Source organism: Doryrhamphus excisus, chromosome 3, assembly GCF_030265055.1.
Source record: "Doryrhamphus excisus isolate RoL2022-K1 chromosome 3, RoL_Dexc_1.0, whole genome shotgun sequence".
In the NCBI taxonomy this organism is placed as follows: domain Eukaryota; kingdom Metazoa; phylum Chordata; class Actinopteri; order Syngnathiformes; family Syngnathidae; genus Doryrhamphus; species Doryrhamphus excisus.
This window is the reverse complement of record NC_080468.1, coordinates 29,608,845-29,622,070: the sequence shown is the minus strand read 5'-3', so window position 1 is coordinate 29,622,070 and position 13,226 is coordinate 29,608,845. Positions and strand designations below refer to the sequence as shown.

General features: G+C 45.0%; 1 protein-coding gene and 1 long non-coding RNA gene across 2 annotated transcripts; both read right to left on the bottom strand.

Moving 5' to 3' along the window:
- Window positions 1-1,372: 1,372 nt before the first annotated feature.
- Window positions 1,373-4,240, bottom strand: LOC131124899 (uncharacterized). The gene is made up of 5 exons (XR_009128949.1): window positions 4,121-4,240; window positions 3,931-4,016; window positions 3,796-3,856; window positions 3,393-3,481; window positions 1,373-1,630 (listed from the first exon to the last, which is right to left on the bottom strand). It is a non-coding gene; the product is annotated as an uncharacterized LOC131124899 (long non-coding RNA).
- Window positions 4,241-5,331: 1,091 nt separating this feature from the next.
- On the bottom strand, window positions 5,332-12,193 carry dhx8 (DEAH (Asp-Glu-Ala-His) box polypeptide 8). Its single transcript, XM_058065747.1, has 22 exons — window positions 11,729-12,193; window positions 11,497-11,582; window positions 11,331-11,403; window positions 11,009-11,100; window positions 10,466-10,917; window positions 10,244-10,388; window positions 9,982-10,188; window positions 9,816-9,903; window positions 9,626-9,723; window positions 9,362-9,509; window positions 9,075-9,256; window positions 8,149-8,343; window positions 7,886-8,071; window positions 7,569-7,779; window positions 7,304-7,485; window positions 7,094-7,234; window positions 6,855-7,010; window positions 6,643-6,780; window positions 6,436-6,564; window positions 6,156-6,352; window positions 5,904-6,083; window positions 5,332-5,828 (listed from the first exon to the last, which is right to left on the bottom strand). Exons 1-22 carry the CDS (start codon window positions 11,835-11,837, stop codon window positions 5,609-5,611), a joined length of 3,615 nt encoding a protein of 1,204 aa, XP_057921730.1. The 5' UTR covers window positions 11,838-12,193; the 3' UTR covers window positions 5,332-5,608.
- Window positions 12,194-13,226: the final 1,033 nt, after the last annotated feature.

The following is a 13,226-nucleotide window of genomic DNA, read 5'->3' as shown; positions in this document are numbered from 1 at the left end:
ACGGACAGGTGGTGCCTGAAACTCAAACGGTCTTTGAGTCACGGAGACAGAGGTGGAGGCCACCTCGGTTCAGGGATTTTGTTGCTGACCCCTCGGGGCGAGGGGCTTATTAAGGGGGGCACAGTGTAAGATCTGTGACTTGGTGTGTTTGGGCCTTTAATAGGGCGGGGCTTGGAAGGTGACGGTTCCACTCCACAAGTGAGAGAGTGAGGCTGGGTGTGGCGCTAGGTGAGTGAGAGACGAGAGAGCGCGCTAGCGAGGAGCGAAGGGTGTGCGTGTGTTGCCGTGGGTTGTGGCCCACAGCAGCCCGGGTGTGAGTTAACAATTAAAAGTTGACCGCTGTTAATAAAGCGACTGAAGTGCATCGGCGACGTGAGTGTCTTCCTTACCACAACCAGGGGCATTTCATTAGTGTATGCACTAGTACAGGGGTGCTCATTAAGTCGATCGCGATCTACCGGTCGATCGCGGAGGTGGTACTGGTCGATCGCTGGTCGATCGCTGGTCGATCGCGGCGTGACATTAAAAAAATATCATCCTCGCGTCAATGCCGTCACTTGATTGATATACAGGGCAGCCATTCAGATGACAACTGAATGTTGCCCTTCGGGCGACCAATCAAATCAAACAACGTCTCTAAGTGCAGCAGAACTTACGATGTCAGCCTATCATCCATCCCCGTTACTTGATTGACATACAGGACAACCAGTCAGATGACAACTGAATTTTGACCTTTAGGTCACCGCTCATGCGTAAACAACGATGCAAAGTGCTAAGCTAGTCGGCGAATTGCGTTAGATTTTAAGCCCTCGCTAAAGTTTATGGTCACTAAAATGAGTGAAGGAGCTGGACCAAGTAAAAAGGCAAAAACATATCACTTCCATACGGAATGGGAGGTGGACTTTTTTTTCACAATGTCTTTTTCGAAGTGCGTTTGCCTGGCTAACCTGGCTAACCTGGCTAACCTGGCTATCAGCAGCTACTGTCCGGACTATGCATCCCTGGCTGGTTCAATTCAGTGCAAGTCATCAAAGTAAACTCAGGTAATTACAAAAAATGTTAATAGTTAATTATGTGTGTTTTGCAATATTGGCTCATTTGGTTATGTAAGGTACATCAACATACATTGTACGTACAAATAATCCTCAATACATTTGAAAATAAATAGATGTTTTGCATTTTTGTAGTGGGTAGATCATTTTGACTCGGTCATTTTAAAAGTAGCTCGCATGCTGAAAAAGTGTGAGCACCCCTGCACTAGTACTACATGTAGTTGCACAAATCACTTTAGTGTACACTGCAAAACAACATACAGTAGTTAGTTGTACTACTACAGGGTAATAGTTCAGGAGTTAAAACGTTCATGGAGTTAAAAATGCACTTTATTACTTTGTCTAAATGTGTGAATTTACTGTCCTTTAGTAATTGTTATGTGAATTTCATCTCAGTGAGTAATTTATTTTTCTTATCCTATTTTCTCAATTTTATTGCTTTTCTTGTATTATGCCTTATTTCATCCTGTCACTTTTGTTCCCCCCGGCCTTCCGTAGTTGCCCTCAGCTCGGGTAGTACTTCCTCTCTTTACCACACAACGTGCTTGGCATCGATGAGGGTCAGTTGAATGAAAGAGCTGCAGACATAATGTGTTGAAGAGTTGGTCAATCGATGTGTCCATCGATGTATATTGCTTGTATGTCAATAAGTTTGTGATGTCAGGTAGTTTTATGTTCTTTTGACCGATGGTTTGAGTTAAAAGCGCCTCTTTTCATTTGCAGATTTGGCGGGATTTTTGTGTTGCACTAGGCCACGCCGCGTTTCGTGTTACAATGTGTAATCTATGTTCCGTATGTCTAGGGTGCAGAAGTGGACAGAAACACTTTTGTTTCATTATTTTGTCCTTCAGGTATGTTTTTCAATTTTGTACTCATAATGCCTTATGTATGTCACGTGTCTTTAATCACTCCTTCCCCCTCTCTCCCCCACTCGGTTACTTATGTTGGCCACTAGTCGGCAGTGTTGGTGTCGTCCATACAAAATGTTAGAAAACCAAGTGATATATTGTAAATGTAATACTTGTCTTTTGTTTGTCATCATTAAAGAGTACTTCCTCTCTTTGCCACACAACATGCTTGGCATCGATGAGGGGTGCAGAAGTGGACAGAAAGACAACTTTTGTTTCATTCTTTTGTCCTTCAGAGACCTAGTAAAGTCGTTACACATGGTTACACATACAGTACAATAGCACTGTACTTTTATTTAGTAGTATGCACTCGGGGTGTGAATCTCAGCATTGAGGATGATTCGATACATATCTCGATGCACTGCCAGCAATACCATACTTTAACCATACATGGAATTTTCTGGAGATACAATGCGATACTGTAATCATTTAGTTCAAATCAATGCAATCCGATATGATATGGTGCAATTTCTTGCGATGTGATGAAGGATTTGGCTTTATTCCTTCTAGGCACTTGGCAGTAAATTCAACTGAAGTACTGTTTGTCTTTCTTACTATGCACCACGTATTCATCATTCTTTTTGCCATCTTAAAACAGCAACAACTTCCTCACACTTTCACATCAGCTATGCAATCACAATAGCAGTGGTTCAGTGGTGGAGTCAAGCAATTAAACAATAATTACTGCTGTAAAAAATACAGTACAGCAACAACAAAGTTAAAGTGACACATTCAACAGTGCAATCATTCATTCATTCATTCATTTTCTACTGCTTTTTCCACACGAGGGTCGCAGGGGTGCTATCCCAGCTGTCTTCGGGCAAAAGGCGGGGTACACCCTGGACTGGTCGCCAGCCAATCACAGGGCACATATAGACAAACAACCATTCACACTCACATTCATACCTATGGACAATTTGGAGTCACCAATTAACCTAGCATGTTTTTGAAATGTGGGAGGAAACCGGAGTACCCGGAGAAAACCCACGCATGCACGGGGAGAACATGCAAACTCCACACAGAGATGGCCGAGGGGCCTGGTCTCCTTGCTGTGAGGTCTGCACGCTAACGACTCGACCGCTGTGCTTTGTTTATATTCCACTTGTTGCAGGGACGGACAAATAGCTCCTCGACAATTTGAAAAGCATTGGAAGATCCACGCACCGATTTGCTTGGTTCTTCGCCGGTGTCCGACGGACCGCTGTGGTTACTTGTGCAGACATACAAGGTAACTAAGTAGTCCTGCTACACAATAGTATTTTTGGCGTGCCGTACTACAAAGAAACTACATACATCAGTAGTGTGTGCAACAAAACCTTTCGTGGGATTATGTAATGTACCCCTGGTAGTGTGGACTTAACAAATTTTAACAGTGTGCATGCTACGATCCTACAATATTAACTAGGTAGGTGTACCTATTGAAATAACATACCAGGTGTGTCCACTTTGAGGCATGAGGATCTCCAGCTCCTTCATGGCTGCTGCAGCAACTTGCTCGTCACTTTTACTCATATGATGAATCTGACGGGTGTCAATTGAAGCTTACCGACAGGCTAACAAACATTTAAACCAATGCCCTACCGTCCACACAGCATCATCAGGTTGGCATAAAGCAGGATATTTCTGTTGTAGTTTTTCTTTTTCACTCTTCGCTGTAATTTCTTGTCTTTTATATATATATGTATATATATATATATATATATATATATATATATATATATATATATATATATATATATATATATATATATATATATATATATATATATATATATATATATATATATATATATATATATATATATATATATATATATATATAAGAAGATGTCTACCTGGACTTGCTGACGCTCGCATAGTTTGGATAAGTCGAAATAAGTTAGCGACGAGCGTTACCTGAAACACAAAATGCCTTATTAATAATGTAATTGGCAGAAAATTAAAAAAATATTAATTGAAATGACATTTACTGTAAAATCTGCTCCATTTTCTGTGAGGACTGCTTTAAATTCGTCAAATGTTGGATGTTTGTCCGCCAGGCTGATGATGAATTCAGCTACCAAACGATGAGAGGTGTTTAGCATGACAAAACACCATGTCCAAGCATGACATGAACAACAATTAGCTGAAAAGGTTTTATCGAAACATTGCAAAAATTACCCAGATCCTTTTCGCTTATTCCAAGATGGTTTTCTAATTCCGTGCACACTTTAGACACTAATGATAAATATTCCAAACGTTTTATCGCTTCCGAGGCGGCCATGTTGTTTATGGTTTGTGCTCTGACACGGAAGTGACTCCTCTTTTTCCGTCTTGAGTTTCAACGAAGAGTTTGACGCACGTCGCCCTCTGCGGGCCGGCCACAGCAATACAGTTTCTCAACTTCGAATTACGGAAGTTTACACTACTTTACGTAGCTTTCTTTTTTTTTTTTACGTGGCTTTCTCCAGAGCATAAAATCTTCTAGAATATTTAAATTGATTAAGTTTACCTTAGTAGACTTAGTGTTGCAATATTTTTTAGGGGTGTCACAAGAAACAGACACAGGAAATTGGGTCTATAATATATATATATATATATATACACACACACACAATATATTGTAATCTAATAATTTAATTTTACTCTCCTGCTATGTATGTATGCGACCAGCCCCGCCTCCACTCACATAAACAGAGACTGCAGACCAGGGGTGGGCAAACTTTTTGACCCGCAGGCTGCTTTGAGTTTAAAAAATTGTCTGGGGGGGGCAGAATGTATATTTAACACACACTATTTTACACTTATAATTCTAACAGTCCACATTGAATTATTTATCTAATTTTATCTGTAAAAGTGTCATACTATCAGCTTTATTGTTCTCATGTCCCTTTTTTCAGGAGTACTTTAAACATCGGACCACAGCAAACTTTTTCAGTTTTGTTTTTGTCTGAATAAGACATCCGACTTGCTAGTTATGTTGCCAACTTTCGTATGTTAAAAGTTGAAATACTTAGAAAGCAAATGGCGGGCCGGATTCAAACGCTTGGTGGGCCGCATTTGACCCCCGCGCCGTAGTTTGCTCACCCAATATGCAGTACGTCTTACTGCCTGTTTGAGGAGGGAGACCAGGAAAACAGCCACACATGCATACTGAGGCCAGCAAAAAGCTCATTTGAATTTATCGTAAGGCCCACTAAATAGCTGGTTTTTTTTAAAGACATATTTTGTCACTTTTTGATCGCGAGCATTTGGTAAATTAACAGCATTACTGGGCTTGATGCAGTATTAAAAATTGTATTTAGAGTTCACCAGCACCAACTTCATTCTATTTTCACGACTTGGCAAAAACACACCACATTCCTTTTTGTGGAAAAGGTGAGAGAAAGACAAAGGTTAACACCATTTAGCATTTAATAATGACGTTTTCATACTGGATAGCAAGTACTGTACAACACATTTCTATTTACACACAAAAAAAGTTAAAATAAGGTGGTTGTGTGTTCTCATTGACGGCTAGAACAGTAAAAGCTTTTACAAGAAAAAAGTAATAAATACTGTTTGCCAAACTCAACGTGGAAGACAAACTCTACGACCTGAGGACTAAATCACAAAGTTGTCAAAAAAATGTGTTTTTTTTATAAAATTTTGACCACATGGCCAAAGTCCTCAACGCCGTCTGAAGGCCCGCGAGATCCTCCAGGCGTTGGGTTCCTCGTAGCGGTTGTACAGAGGCTCCAAGCGCTGTTGCTTTTTCTGCTTGCTGAGGCGGGTCGGGTCGGACACCTTGAAGAAGGCGGGCGCAAACTCCACCAGCCAGCGTGGGTCGATGGTGGTCACCTCGCGCATATACTCCTTGGTGGTCAGCACCAGCTCGTGGTAGACCACCCTGAGGAAGGAAGGAAAGACGTTATGTTAGGATAAGTTCTGCTTCCAAAGCACATCTCGGTCCATTGTTTCTTACCATTCAGGCTGGCGGTTGAACAAAGCGCTGGAGGGGTGGATGTAGACCACCTGCTGGTCTATCAGGGTTCTGTAACCCTCTTGAGGGTCCTTCTTGGCTGCATTGCGGAAGAAACCACTGCAGATCGCCTTCTGAACCCGCACGGTGGCTTTGCCACATGACACCACATCCAACTTGTGTCTGGAAAGAAGAGTGTGGAAAGGGTGATTAGGAGGTCACCAGGGGCCAGCTGTGCCATCATCAGCATCATACCTGTCCATGATGCCCAGCATCTGCTTTCGGATGTCCTGCGCTCTCCTCAGCGAGCGAGCCTGAATAAAATTCTCATAGCACCAGGGGTTGGAGAACTTGTTGTTCTTCCAGGAGTTGTAGACGGCCAGCAGGGTGAGATGGTCGCCTTCGGGCTGGTGGAACTTAGCCTTCTTCTGGTCCGCCAGGGCCTGCTTGTCCTGCAGCACCAAGAAAAAGTTCACTAAAACTCTCCGTATATGGAATGAAAGTAAAAACATCTCATTTAGGGAAGGAATCCAACCTTTGGCCTGTAGAAGACGTTCTGCACAGACAGCATGGACACGATGGTGAGCATCTCCTCACTGCAGCCCAGATGCACGGACATGATTAACATCTTGCACAGCATGGGCTCCAAAGGGAACTCTGCCATCTAGCGGACAAAATCACAACCACGTCATCAGAGGGCCTCATAAGAGGACATTATTTGCGCCGGAGGCCATCCACTCACCCTTCTGCCCAGACGTGTGAGCAGGCCCTCATCATCCAGGGCTCCCAGGGTGTAGAGCTGCTCCATGGCTGTGATCAAGGTCTCCATGGGAGGAGCATCCATGAAGTCAAAGGAGAGGAGGTCGTTGATGCCCATGGCCTGGTGGAGGACACACAAACACCATCGATGTCACACCACAATGTGTGTGTGTGTGTGTGCGTGCGTGTGTGTACCTTCAGTGAGAGCACCGTGCTGGCCAGGTTGGTCCTCTGGATCTCGGGCACGTTGGTGGTCAACATCTCATCCCTGTAGGCCCGCTCCGTGTAGAGACGGTAGCACTTCCCTGGACCGGTTCTCCCAGCTCGGCCCGCCCTCTGCTTGGCTTGAGCCTGCGAGAGTTCATTGCATGTTTAGGGGTAAAATGAGTGATAGGAATGAGTGACAGCACTGCAGGTGTCGCCGTGCTCGTTACCTGTGAGATGGGCGTCACAACCAGCTGGTCGATGCCCGTCTTGGAGTTGTAGACTTTCTGCTTGACAAAGCCTGGGTCCACCACATAGTAGATGCCATCGATGGTCAGAGACGTCTCTGCGATGTTTGTGGCGATGACGACCTGAGACACAAAAACACAGTCAGTAAGTATACCTAATAAAGTGACCAGTTCTTGTTGTCGTAAACTTACCTTTCTGCTGCCTGGGGGTGCCGGGTCAAAGATCCTGGTCTGCATCTCGCTGGGCAGTGCCGAATAGACGGGAAGAATGATGAGTTCTGGAACGTCGGGCCCGAGCGACTTCATGCGCTCGTAGAGGATCTCACAGGCCGTGTCAATCTCCTCCTGTCCGGTCAGGAAGACCAGGATGTCGCCTGAGGACGGTGATGTCATGAGTTGATGTTGGACAAAAGCATCCATCAAGTGTGTTAAAAAAACAAAAAAAAACCAAACAAACCTGGAGGTTCTGTCAGATGGATCTGCATGACAGTGATGAGGCTGGCATCCAGGTAGTCTGTTTCAGGTTCTTTGGTGTAGAGGACTTCCACTGGATACGTTCTTCCTGGGATGGTGAAGATGGGCGCCTCGTAGAAATACTGGGAGAACTTGACAGCGTCCAGCGTGGCCGAGGTGACGATAAGCTTCATGTCTGTGCGCTTCTGGACTGTCTGGTTAAAAATAATAAAAAAAAAAAACCAACATTGTTAAGCTGTACAATGGACACGAAGTAGGACTAGGGGCCGGGGCCAGTGGGAGTCATATGACAGTGCTGACCTTCTTGAGCAGACCAAAGAGGACGTCGGTGTGGATGGTCCTCTCATGAGCTTCGTCCAGCATGATGATGGCGTACTGGCCCAGCTCAGAGTCGATCAAGCACTCCCTGAGCAGCATGCCGTCTGTCATGTACTTGATCACCGTCTCTGGGCTGGTGCAGTCCTCGAACCTGATAGTGTAGCCCACCTGTGCAGGGTGGGGCAACGCATTTAACATCACATTACAGTTTTTAAAAAGGAGGGCTGGGACACGTGACAACGTACCTCCTGTCCCAGACAGCACCCGTACTCCTCAGAGACTCGCTTGGCCACAGACATGGCGGCTACACGGCGAGGCTGCGTGCAGCCGATCTTTCCTCGTGTGGTGTATCCTGCCTCGGCCAGATACTGGGTGATCTGCGTGGTCTTACCAGAACCAGTTTCCCCAATCACGATGAGGATCTGGTTGTCATGCACGGCCTGTGAAGAGACAAAAAGGAATAGATTTTTTGTCTTATGTGTCAAAACTTTGTGCAACAAACTAGCAGTTGCACTCATTATGCCGGTCCCCAGTACAGTAATCCCTCATTTATATTTATGGTTCCAGACCCCACCGTGATAAGTGACCTTCCATGAAGTACAGAAAGGTTATAAATTGAATATCTTGATAGCTAGAAATTGTAAACATAGTATTTACAACCTTCTGAATATTTTTTTTTTTTACATTATTAGAGCGGCTGCACAGTGGTCAAGAGGTTAGCGTGCAGACCTCACAGCTAGGAGACCAGGGTTCAATTCCACCCTTGGCCATCTCTGTGTGGAGTTTGCATGTTCTCCCCATGCATGCGTGGGTTTTGCAGTTTTCTCCAGGTACTCCGGTTTCCTCTCCCATTCCAAAAACATGCTAGGTTAATTGGCGCCTCCAAATTGTGCATAGGTATGAATGTGGGTGGGAATGGTTGTTTGTCTATATGTGCCCTGTGATTGGCTGTCCAACAGTCCAGGGTGTACCCCGCCTCTCGCCCGAAGACAGCTGGGATAGGCTCCAGCACAGTACAGTTGGTATTTAATTTGTGTATACTGACTATCCTGTGTGCTGACTGCTTTCTATCTTTGCTTACATTGTCTACTTGTTGGTCGGCCCACGTGGGGACAAATTTTTTTAGCTTTTCTTAGAATTGGAAAAGAATGGAATGAAAAAAGAAAAGAACCTGAATGAGCTGCTCCTTCAGCTTGTAGATGGGCAAGCTCTCCCTCTGCTCCAGGATGGAGAGCTGGGTTTTCTTTCCGTATGAGGCCTTGTTGCCTCCAAAGGCGTGCTTCTTCCACTCTGGAATGTCGTTGGGCATCATGCCGATGCCTCTCATGTTGGCTGCGATCTGCCGGCCGTCGGCTGCAACACAACACGGGGCATGTGTCACGCCTCTGATCCTTAACGATTATTTGAATTGCTTTGCCGCTGTATTCAAACACCCCCACCACTCTGTCACGCATTTACCGTCTGGCAGCGGGTCGACCCAGTGTTTGTTCAGTCCCATGGGGATGGAGTCCATCTCGGCTTCGCGCGCCGCCTGCTTCAGCTCCCGCCTCTCTTTGGCGAGAGCACTCTGCATCATGGCCGCCTGGGACAGCGAGCCATCTGGATTCTGACAGCAAAGAGATAAAAACTACATGAGCATTCTCCTAACTAAAGTTTATTTAACATCATCATATCATCAGATGTAGTGCAACAACGGATAAAAGCAGTGTAGAGGCGTCCGACCTTGACGATCTTGACGGGACTCATGTCCATGCTCTGCTTGGTGTGTCCTCTCAGAAAAGGCGGCTCCTCTTCAACCAACTCAATTTCCAAGTCTTCGTCTGGAACAAAAGCGACGACAAGATGCAACTGTTCACAAAAGTTCATTCATTCATCAAAAGCTTCTGACTGGACAGCGGAGGCTCTACGTTACCTTCCTCGTCATCAACTTTGGGAAGAATCCCAGTCTCATCGTCAAAGTCTGGGAATTCTTCTTTGGATAAAACATTGGCGGCTATCATCTGAGGGGAGAGCGGCACGAGAAATGAGTGTTGAGATTCCATGTGTGGAGTTATCGCCATCATCTCACCACAACCAACCTGCTTGATCTCCCACTTTTCTGGATCAGAGATCTTGGTGAGCCTCTTCCTCTCCAGCGTGTCGTCCTGCTCCAGCTCACGGGCGTGACCCAGGTTGAGGTTGCTCGGCCCGTCTGGGTTCCTCATGGTCACCTCCTCGCCGCCATCTGGGCCCACGTTCCTCCTCCTGTTGGGGTTCAGGTCCTCACCTGTCTCTTGATCCACGTCCTGAAAGAGAGGACGTTAAGACGGGTCCCCGGACGGCGAGCTGCGTGATCGTTACCTTCATGCTGAGGCTGGTCTTGGACCCTGTGAAAGACAGGACTTTGACCTTCACCCTTTGGCCTTTGCTGACCACGTCGGCCACATTGGCCACTCGGCCTTCTCGCCGCAGCTCAGAGATGTGGACCAAACCTTCCCAACGTTTCCTGCAGAGGAGAGACACGTGACTGTTAGCTTTCATGCTAACCACTCAGACAGGGAAGTTGATGCCATCTGCACCAACCTTAGCCCCTCCAGCTGCACAAAGCATCCAAACTGCATGATGCTGGTCACTTTGCCATTGTAGATGTCACCAACAGAGGGCTCCTCAGGAGGGGGGCGGTCCACATGTTTGTCCTTCCAGTCTCTGTTTTGATCTTTCCTTGGGCTCGGTGAGCGTTCGCTCCAGCGGGAAGGTCTGTCCCTCCTCCTGGAGCAATCGCGGTCCCTGTGACGGTCGCGGTCTCTGGAGCGAGACCTGGAGCGGGATCGGGAATGACGCCGCCTCTTGCGGTCCCTATCTCGGTCCCTATCGCGGTGCCTGTGCCGTTCCCTGCTCCTACTCCGGCTGCGGCGTCGGCTCTTCTCCGAGCGGCTCTTGTCGCTTTTGGAGTCGGTGCCGCTCACGCTGGGCATGAACATCTCCAGCTCCTTCATGGCGTCGGCCGCCACCTTCACGTCCTCCTCGTCCAGAAGCTTTTGGGATGGACATCGCAAACAGACCAGTGGGTGAGTATTCCACTTCGCAAGTCCTGTGACGTCTCATGTCTGACACAGCATGTCTTACCTTCGGCGCTGGATCATTTGCTCTGCACAGCGCAGGGAACATCTCCTTCAGCTTCTCCTTTTCCGACTTGGGCTTCAAAACGTCACTCGTTGCTATGACGGCATTTGACAAGTTTAGATTTCTTTTGGTACTTCTTGTGAGTGTAACAGTCAATGTCAGGCTTCGGATTAAAGAGAAAAATATGTGGCATCTTAAACACTGTCAAAACCAGAAGGTGAGTTTCTCAAATTTTTCAACCATATTTTATCCAACGTCATATCAATGCTAAATAAGATAACATTACTTATGACTGATATTGTGATGCTGACAAAAAGTATTTCACCTGTACTTGAAGATGCTTTTGAAGGCGGTCTCATGGTCTGAATCAGCCTAAGCAAGTTGCTAATGAGGGAATCCTGTAGTGACATCATCACAGGTGATCAATAAACAGGAAAAACATATTTCTCAGTGTAGCTTAGACAGCGCGACGTCACGTGCAATGATCTTACTGTGAACTCCGCTCCATTTTCCAGCAAAACAGCCTTAAACCCGTCAAACGTCGGTTGCTTCTCCGCTAGGCTAATGACAAACTCGGCTACAGAGAGACAAAACACACGCACATTTTGACTTTGAAGTTTCACACACAAGCAACACCGACTCACAACTTTAGCCTAACAATGCAAGCTAGCATTAGCTTTAACCAGCTAACTCGTATCTTTTCCCTGACACAAGTTCACAAACCTAAATCTTTGTCGCTTATTCCGAGATGGTTATCGAGCTCAGTGCACACTTTGGACACCAAAGATAAAAACTCCAGCTGGGAGAGCTCGTCCACGTCTGCTTCTGCCATCTTGTACACAACGAGGCTTGTTTTATCGCTCAGACCGTAACGCTAACAAAATGCTAAAGCTAGCATACATATCGCCTCTGCGCTGCTCAGCTTCCGGTAGATGTACACTATTGGATATCCCCCTCCAGACTCTCAGTCAAAGAGATTATTTTTGGTACTTTAAGAAAAAGGAAGAAACGTGAAAATATATTGAATGTGATCATCATTCTGGGTAATTTTCTAATCATAAATGTCGATTTTTAAGAATTACTCCATCCTTCCATAACTTTCATAAGAAACTCTGCTATTTCTTCTCATCTCTTAAATTTATGGACAAAAAAGAAGCTGTAGAACTATCAGACACAGTTGGTGTTTTGAACCTAGTGGAAACCCCTAGTTAAGTTATTTATGTTTTTTCCAATAAAAAATAAAATAAAAAACGCCCGCTTCCGGTTTGAGCGGAAATACGTAATTTTATCGCGCGTGTTTTTTTCCCCAGACTCCGCAAGATGGCGCTCGAAATACTGTCCTGTGCTGTACGTCTCTCCACAGCACAACTATCACAATTTGTTGAAAGAACAAATCCCTTTTTTAAAATCAATTTGACATTATTATCCCCTTGTTCCTTTCTCCCCCTCCTTTAATGGCTCTATACATGAATAAATTATTTTATGGTGCATGTTGGAGAGGCTGTGATAATTTAATCAGATCTGCCTGTAAAAGATAGAAGCCCTGCTCAGATGAAGTTTATCAACATGCTAGTATCATTTTGCACACGGAGAACCGACTCTGATAATCGGCCCCCAAGACCAATCTCCATGTATTATTAATACAGACATGACCTGGTGCAAGTCCAGCTCCTTATTACCATCTGAGGAGAGCTAAGGGACTAACGACTGCTGTCTGGTGAGTGAGAGGCATGCATGTACCAAAGCTGTGAGCAAAGACGCTACACGCGTGGCATGAAAGCATTAAAAATACCAAAAATTCAATAAATGCTGTAATAAATGCTGTAAGAATTGAATCTATTTATTTATATGTATGTATGTATATATTTATAACCTGAACTTCTGAATACGTTTTTTACTTTATTAGAGCCTTCTGGTTTTGAAATAACACCCTCATAGTCACATTTACACTACTGTTACCCTTTAAAGTAGACACGATTAAAGAAAATAATACGTTGAAGTCATAAATAAGACTCACGTCCATGTTTGTTGCTATAAACAGTAGCCCCTTTTTTATTAGGGATTATTGTGCTTATTGTGAGATAATTGAAACCTGCGAAAGAAGCCACCCAACATTACAGTAACATTACTGACACCTAGTGACCATTATGGAGTACTACACATCATTGTAACATTCCTCAATGCCTTTTATTTTGTATTTTACTTCATTTAGCCATGTTTA